The 8,946-nt window shown below is 38.2% G+C and overlaps 1 protein-coding gene across 1 annotated transcript; it reads left to right on the plus strand.

The window, feature by feature from the left end:
- Window positions 1-5,727: 5,727 nt before the first annotated feature.
- LOC134815735 (solute carrier family 22 member 7-like) lies at window positions 5,728-7,559 on the plus strand. Its single transcript, XM_063824313.1, has one exon. It carries the CDS (start codon window positions 5,728-5,730, stop codon window positions 7,351-7,353), a length of 1,626 nt encoding a protein of 541 aa, XP_063680383.1. The 3' UTR covers window positions 7,354-7,559.
- Window positions 7,560-8,946: the final 1,387 nt, after the last annotated feature.

Consider the following 8,946-nt stretch of genomic DNA (forward strand, 5'->3'; position numbering starts at 1 on the left):
AAAAAAGACGAAAATTTTTATAAAAGAATTCAACGATTTTTCCAGTATTTGACCAAATCTGTCAAAAACTGGGATTACTTTGTTTTCTCCTTTTTCCTTCTCCTCGATCTAAATAAATAATTCTGTGAAATTCGGAACCCGGTCTGGGGGCCTAACTGTACGCTTGGCCTAAATGGACTAACCTAGTACCTAAGTATACTGAAAAAAAAAGTAAAAAACGGACGAATGGCCTAATCCTAATTTAGAACCGATTTTAGGCCATCAGTCCACTTAAGGTCTCTTGGCCTAACTGAACTGAGTGATGTGACCCGTACGTGATGTGACTTTTCTCTGCTGCTTTTCTCTTCATGGTCTGCTTGGCAATGTGGACTGCATGTTGCACCCCGTGTGAGTGGACGGGGATACGAGAGACAAGCTGTTTGTCGACAGTAGTGATCCTGGCACCGCATCCAGTCCTGAAAAGGGCACACCTCCAGTAGACGGATTCGTTCTTTTTTCTGTTGAGGATGAGTCGGAAGCTGTTGATGATAGGGTTTTCGGATCCAGCGCAGCGTCCAGGAATGAATAAAAGATCAGTTGCCATGATTGATATTGATGATGACTCTGAAAACAGCTGACTAAAGTAAAATTAGGCCATCAGACCTCAAAACAGTTGCTTGACCTAACTGGTTTAATGGCCTAATTCATAGTTTTAGGCGTTAGGCCAGCAGTCCCTAGTTAGGCCAAAAGACCTAGTATCGTGAAATTCATGCGTAATCGGACAATACGAAGTAATCAAATGAGATAATACGAATTTTATGAAGTTCCATTGGCCTGGGCTATCCTACTAGACATTAATTAAATCTCGCATTAGTGTTTTTATTTATGATTTTTAGGTGATCTGTTTCTTACTTGCCTTAATTTAACACGAAATGAAAAATAAGTACCAGCAATATTTTGGGTCTTTGATGTATTTTACTTTGATATATTTTACTTTGATTTAAAATTTTGAGGTATTAGATCATTGCATTCGTTAGAAGAACATTACGGAACATGGCCTCATCCTAAAATACCGTATAATATTCATCGGTTGAAGGACTGAAGCGTTTGGTAGTAATGAACTTGATTTGCAGAGGTGTACGCAGGGGCTACAAGTTACTTTTATTAACACATCTTATCATCAGGCACGCGACCTGATTAATTAAAAGCTGTCCAGGTAGCCGTACTCTAAATATATTCACGTGAATATATTAACCATCACAAACAATAGACCTAATCTAGCCGTCCTAATTTGCACAATACTCCCTAAACGCTGCAGGCCACCTCATCCTGAGGAAACAATTAAACCTTAGATTATAACTTTGAATAAGTGCTGGAAAGCAGGAATTTTCGGAGCTTTATTCCACAGAATTTCGCAAGATTTCTCGGTGGCAACACTTCGACGGTTGTAAGGGTTAAAGTGCGGAAATTTTGGTAGACCAATTGGCGGTCGAGCGTCCTTACTGATCATCCCTAAACAGTAAACAAACATATGAAGTAACAACTTGTTGAAAGTCAAGGACTGTTCCATCTTTGATTATAAGAATACGAGAGTGCGTGTGGTTGTTTAGGGTGATTCCCACGTCACACCAGTCGCGAATACTGTGCTAGTAATATTCAAGTCATCAAATTGACGTTTTAAATCATTATACTAAAGACCATATTATAATCAGTTTAAACTTCTATCAGCAAGTTAATTCACTCGTTTTTATCAGTTTTTAATCTTCATACTAATCGTGATGATAATTATACGGAAACTTATCGATATTAATCTCCTGGACTGACTACCTTATTTGTCACGTGGTTCAAGCTCAAAACTATGTTAGTTATAATTATGTAAGCGAAAAGTAATTTGTTCATCATGTATACACTCATATCCAACAAAGCACCTATAGATTAAATTTGATTATCTTGACTTAAAACTCCAAAAAGTAGCTTCGACCAGCAGTCAGCACGAATCTGTGAATATCATTTTTGGAAGAACACAGCAGAGAACAACACGGGAGAACCTATCAGTGCAATAAAACACCTACAATCCTGGTCACCCCTGGTAAATGGTTAGTCTTTAATAATTCAGCTACGTTCATGACTGTCTACTAAGTGCTTAATAAAAATTAATAAACTGTAACTTAGATTCTTTGATCTAAATATAGTCAGTCAATAGTATCTTGGATACTATTGACTGAGTCTTGATTACAATTAAACTATTATATAACGTTTCGAAAATCATTTTATAGGTTCAAAAACCATATAAAAGCTCACTTTCCAAAATTAAATCTTGTACATCAATTATTTTTATTGGTGAAGTCTCGTGAATCCATTGGTGCCATCTATTCAGAAGTATTTTTTAAACGATGACAAGCCAGGAGTGGCTCTTATCATTGCGTCGAAACGGTCCAATGGTACCAGCCGGGAAAGATTCCACATGATACGGCGCCAATGTGTGGTCATCGGTACCAATGGTATTATTGCAATCTGGCTACCATCAGTGCCAAATGATAAAATTCTAATTATAAGTGCCATTAGTACGGACGACGTGTACCTTCACTACCAATGGTGTAAGTTGTAAAGTTGATTAAATTTTGCAGCTCGATTTAAAACTGATGGCCCCGCTAATCACGGCATCATCTGAGCCTCATCTGAACAGGGAGTTACCCAGATTATAGAGTTAGGGATCCTTCACATATTAGTATTACGTCAGACATTTTTTTGTTAATTTAACACCCCTCCCCTCCTTCCAGCAACAGTTGAACGTCTCCATTGATAATGTCAGTATATGCCAAAACCCTAATAATAATTCTTCAACCCCCTATTTATTAGAGATTATTATTATTTCATGTATAATCGAAACAATATCAAATGTACCATTATGATTTCCTTAAGTCAGAAACTCAAATTTGCCGTTCAATTTCTATACCGAATCCTAACAATCGTTTTCAAAATTGTATATTAAGTTATAAATCTTAACCTTCCCTCTGTTACCAACCCATCACTCTCGCACTTAGGTTGAGTATGTAATCCCTCTCCCTCTTAGGTTGAGTATGTAATCCCTCTCCCTCTTAGGTTGAGTATGTAATCCATCTCCCACTAAGGTTGAGTATGTCACCCCTCTCCCACTTAGGTTGAGTATGTAATCCCTCTCCCTCTTAGACTTAGGTTGAGTATGTAATCCCTCTCCCTCTTAAACTTAGGTTGAGTATGTCATCCTTCTCCCACTTAGGTTGAGTATGTAATCCCTCTCCCACTTAGGTTGAGTATGTAATCCCTCTCCCTCTTAGGTTGAGTATGTAATCCCTCTCCCTCTTAGACTTAGGTTGAGTATGTAATCCCTCTCCCTCTCCCTCTTAGGTTGAGCATGTCATCCCTCTCCCACTTAGGTTGAGTATTTGTGGACGATCTCGATCCTTTAATATATAAATGTAATCCAATCTTTTCCTGGCTCCAAATTTTAATTGCTTAACATACAATACTAATACCATTTTAGTAGCGTTTATTGATCAACAATGCACTGAGGAACGACGGACGTTATGACGAGTATCTCTAGTCTCTTAGGAGTACCAAAGTGGTGTTAATTTAACACTTGTGATCCGCATCCAGTTTTAGTCGATTAGAAGTAAAAACAAAAGTCGGTGGCAATCCTTAATTCATCGGCACTACTTATATCACTTTGGAAGACAAATGGCAGTAAAGTAGAATCCTGATGTACCAATAGTTGGCATAGCTGTCTTCTTAATTATGCCATAAATCAGTTATGACACGCAAATTAGGTGTTGGTGCCATTGTTCGACTTACGACTGGAAGAATAGACTTGCCATTGGCATTTGGCGATAGTGCGTTTTTATAAAGTCATAGGGCCATTTTATGCAACTATGTGCAATTGGTGGTAGTAACTTTGAACTTATTCCTTTGAATCATGGCAAATTGGTGGAAAAAAGTTTTACAAGAAAGTTTAAAGCTTGATATCCTAAATTCATTCCTAGTTAAGTTAAGATAAAATGTTAAAATTCAATCTAATCCAGTATAATCATTTGATTTTGTTACCACGGCTATTGTTCATTCGTTCATTTACTAAACTCGGTATGATTTTATCATTACTCTAATTTCGTTATATTTGGCGACGGCAACTTAAAACACACTTTGATGATTAGCCAAAAATGAAAAGAATGAACATTTTTGCAGGAATAAATTAAATTTCAGTAAAATTTAATGACTCAGCAGATTTTTGTCGAACCTTCTCTAGGCCCTTCTAGGTTTATAAGGTTAACGGTTAATTATTTCTCCACACATCAATCCGTGATAATTATAGATAACCGACAAAGCATTGAACAGTGCCTACTGCATGCAGTGTTCACCGTACAACTAGACCTTCTCATTTCAAAAATGGTCCCGCATGTAAGAGCCGTTATTGGTTGCCATAAGAATTTTAATTGATTCGCGTGCCGATCGAACACGTACTAAAAAAGGCGTGACAGTCTGTATTAATCCCGTACGCAACAAATTTAAATTTACTGCTGTCCGTCTAGTACCAAAATTACTTATTTCTCATCTCGTTATTTCTGATTAAGCAGCTACTATTTCTCTCTGATCGGTAACCAAAACTGTTACTACTCGTAACAGCATACGTTCTTATAAAACCATAACATAAGTTGTAACGATTATAATATAAAAGATACAAATTATTGCGATAATTTTGCCCCCTTTGTTATTTACAGGAAGCCAAGGAATTGTCCAATGACTGTTAGGGTTGTGTGCCAGTAGTCGACAGTGTCAGTAACCATTTTAGCTAGTGCTACTCTTGTGACTTCTTATTCAGGTCGGATTCAACTACAGATCACGGCTTTCATATCATTTTGTTGAGTGGAGCATGGCATGATTCATAAGCTTCCCTAAGAATTTACGGTACATGTCGGGGTTCGAACCGGCAACCTATCAATTATAACTTGTGGAGACTGCCAAAACACCACCCATTATTATGACGTAATTTGTATGCGATAGTAATGTCAGTTACAACCTTAAGAATAGACGAGTTTTTGATTTATTTATATCCCTCACAAACGATCAAATCGGTCGCTCTAATTATAATTAATAAAGTAGGCGGGTTCGTAAAAAATTCCGGCCAATTACTGAACGTAATCATAAACATGCGACTTTTAATTTGAAACTGGGATCCTGAAGATGAATGGTAGAAGACAACAATGAGATCCGGGCTCAATCTGGTGGCAACGTTTTCAGCCATTTTAACAATTACCAGTTATGGAGATATACTTAAACGCATTATCATTTGGTAATGCGTTGAAATTGTTTTGTCGTTCCTGAGGATCAAGACTGATATTGATCTATCTCCTCTCCTGATTCAACATAACCTAATGTAGAGAAAAATAGCCTTTTAATTATCGACTCTATTGTAATTTTTATTGCAAATTACACGTAAGAATGCAAAAAATATGAAGCAAAATATGTGATTCTGTAATCTGTACCACTTATGGATGGTATCACTGGAACCCAGTGGAGCCCAACCTCATTATTTAGAGAAGCGCTTCCTGCGCCTCACCTTTATTGACAAGCACGCTTGTAATTACTTTCAATTCTTTTTAGCTGAATGCGATTCAATAAATATTTCAAGTAAACAGCATTGTTGATTAGTATTACAAATACAATCCCTCCTGAACAAGGATATCGTAAAATATTAAAACATATTTAACACTAGGAATGGGCCTGGCTACCTGGGAAAAGCTTGATGCTGGCGATGAAAAGACAGAGGAGACGAAGAAGGAATCCCTAACGATAGATCAGGTAGTTGATAAGATATACAAAGGTATAAACATCAAGCTACTTCTCGTCTTCATCGCAGCAACTGGAACTAACACCCAGACCGCAGCTCAAGTTTACATGACCATCTTCACAGGCTTCATTCCTTACTCGGAGTGGACTTGTGTCTCGGAGAAATGCTTAAATCTCTTCGCTGAAAGTAACTTCTCTCAGGCTTTCTACACCGCAAAACCCATGTGCACAAACCAGTTGGTGGCAGGCACAGACTTCAACTGGACAAGTGAAAGAACGAGCTTTTCTATGGACTGGGGGATCTACTGTGAGTCAGAGAGCAAGCTCTCAGTGGTGTCCAGCTTCTTCTTTATTGGAGCTTTCATTGGGCTAGTTTCCTCCACAGCGGTCTTTGACAGATTTGGAAGAAAGAAGGGGGCCGTAATTGGAAACTTTATAGCAGGTATAGCGACTATTTGCGCCACATGGTGTCCGTCCTATGAGGTCATGCTGGCTGTTAGAGTTCTCCAAGGGATCGGTATGTTCATGAATCTGACAGGAATATATTGCTGGGCAGTAGAATTTTCCCCGACCTATCTCAGAGGTTCTCTTAGCGCTTTCATACTGATCATGTGGTCGGTCGGGTATGTAATTATAGTGCTTATTGGCTATCTCATTCCGTACTGGAGATACATATTTTTGGTGACTGGAGCCCTTAACTTCGTCCTCCTCATACCCATACTTTTTATTTTTCCCATATCTCCCAGATATGCTCTTGTCAGAGGGCGAGAGGAAGAGGCTAAAAGAATTCTGAAGTCCTTTTCACAAGTGTGTGACAACGAGAAAGCTCTAGATATGGACCGAGTGGAACTAATCTACACAACGAGAGTGCAAAACTTTTTCGAACAGTTCAGAGACTTTAAGGAGTATCCTAGCCTGCGAAAACAAACTCTCCTTTGTTTTATATGCTGGTTTGCCGTTGCGTTCCTTTTCTACGGGTTCGACTTCGGCTGGGGAAAGATATCTAAAGACCTGTATACTAGCTACCTCTTTGCTGCCCTAGGAAAAGTTTTAAGTTTCGCCATAACCATCCCCGCTTGCCACTTCCTGGGACGAAAAAGAGCTGTCCAATTCTTTCTGATGTTTGGCATCATATTCTTCTTCTTGGCCATGACAGACGTGCAGATCACAGAAGAATGGACGCTGGAGTTTGCAGCGTGCCTGGTAGGCAGCATAGTCACCTCCTCTGCCTATGCCATCAACTACCTCTACACAAGCGAGCTTGCTCCTACCACTCACCGAGGTACGGTCATGTCTCTGAGCTCTAGCTGCGCAAGAATAGGGAGCTTCAGTGGCATATACACCACCCTCCTATACGACATCACAGATAGAAGAGTACCTTTGGCACTGTTTGCTGGAATGACCATTGTGTACATGGTGGCTGTGTCATTCCTCAACGACACTACCGGCAAGAACATTCCTGAAACTCCCTACGATGTGGAGGTGCTGGCCGGGAACGAGAAATATCAGCCAGTCGAAAATGGAGTGGACAAAATGAAACTGGAGACAGCTTGAAGGGCGTTAGATATATAGTGACAGTTAATTTATCGAGGCAGCTATCTTCAGCTAAAAATGCTATTTGTTTTGATGGATAAACGGACAATTCCCATCCTTAAGCATTATATTGTATAGTGCATTATCAGAAATATCTGTAACGGGGCCATTTTGTGGATTGAATACTTGTGCTGTACAATTACTTCCGTAATTATATTCTATTGTTATGATTTTGTCATACTTTAGCTATGGAACATCAAGTAATCTACCGAAAATATTAACGAGAGGCAAAAATAAATCCTCATTTTCTGAATAAAATACGAAAAATAGGAAAGGCTGTGAAAAATATAAGCATATAACGTCTCTGTGAGAATTTGTAAAAAGCGATGTTGGACAAGTTGGTAAGACTGCAGGTGAGGCGACCACTTTTGGCAGTCACTTAAATTATTATTTGTGTGGCTTTTAACAAATTATTAGCTGATCTTAAACAAACAAGTATTAATGAGAATTTAAATGTTTTTCACCAAAAATATATGCTTTTCTGGGAAAAATACCACTTTCGATGAAATCGCAAATAACTGAAAATATTTGGATGAAAAGGATCCAGTTTTAAAAACATTTATACCTGGTACCAACTGATTCGTTACGAAACGTAGACTGCTACTGCAATACGGACGTTAAGCGACAGATTATGCCAAATTCGGAGCACTAAATGACCTACGTTGGTCGTTGATCACAGAACTTATGAGCATTTATGAGCATTTATCATTATGAGCATTTATGCCCGAATGATGGGGTGATATAAATTACGATCCTTGGTATAATACTCGTACCTACGATTAAATACTCTTCACCAGTAAGTATTTGGTTTCATCAGTATTTTCATTGTCTCCTCAGACATCAAGGCATGTTCTCTTCTTCTTCTACTATGGTTGCTAGTTTCTATCCTAAAAACGAAGGTCATGTTCCCACAGTGTGAAGTGGTAGTAGCAATACCACACAAGGTTGAAAAAGTGCGGCATATTGTTGGCTGTCTGGATTTGATATAACAGTTGGGTCTTGTACTTGCACGTAGGTATCGGAAAGCAATACTCATTTTGAGTAGCTGACGTATTTGAGACAATAATAGCAAAATCAAGTTCCCTCATAATTACTAGGAAAAGGGAGTTCTGAAGCTCTTTTTTTGGATTACATCAACGGATTATACTTATTACTTGGAAAAATATTATTATTTAGATGGTAGTTCCCAAACAGCTACAGTTTGATTTTGATTCCACGAGTCAGTACTGTTGTAAACGATATACCAATTTGCCCTGATTTTCCGGCCACAATTCAGTCTCAAGTATGTTGCAAATCTATCTGTCCTGTCAAATTTAAGAAATTTCCAGGTAGGTATTTCATGTCCCTTAATGAAACACAATCATTTGTAAACAGAAGGAAACGTTTTCAGAAGTTTGCATATTAAATTTAAAATCTGCGCTAAACTGTTATAATTAATATAATTAATACAGTAGTTTGGGCCAATATGCCTTTACAGCATAATAAATTGTATATCTCATGTTCATGCAAATTACATACATTTGATCGCCTCTATCTGAAAAAGTAAAATCTGCG

The sequence above is a fragment of the Bolinopsis microptera genome, chromosome 5 (assembly GCF_026151205.1).
Source record: "Bolinopsis microptera isolate Bmic1 chromosome 5, MBARI_Bmic_1.0, whole genome shotgun sequence".
Lineage (NCBI taxonomy): Eukaryota > Metazoa > Ctenophora > Tentaculata > Lobata > Bolinopsidae > Bolinopsis > Bolinopsis microptera.

Excerpts from the sequence above, each read along its gene's own strand:
- LOC134815735 (XM_063824313.1), top strand. The coding sequence starts at position 5,728 with ATGGGCCTGGCTACCTGGGAAAAGCTTGATGCTGGCGATGAAAAGACA.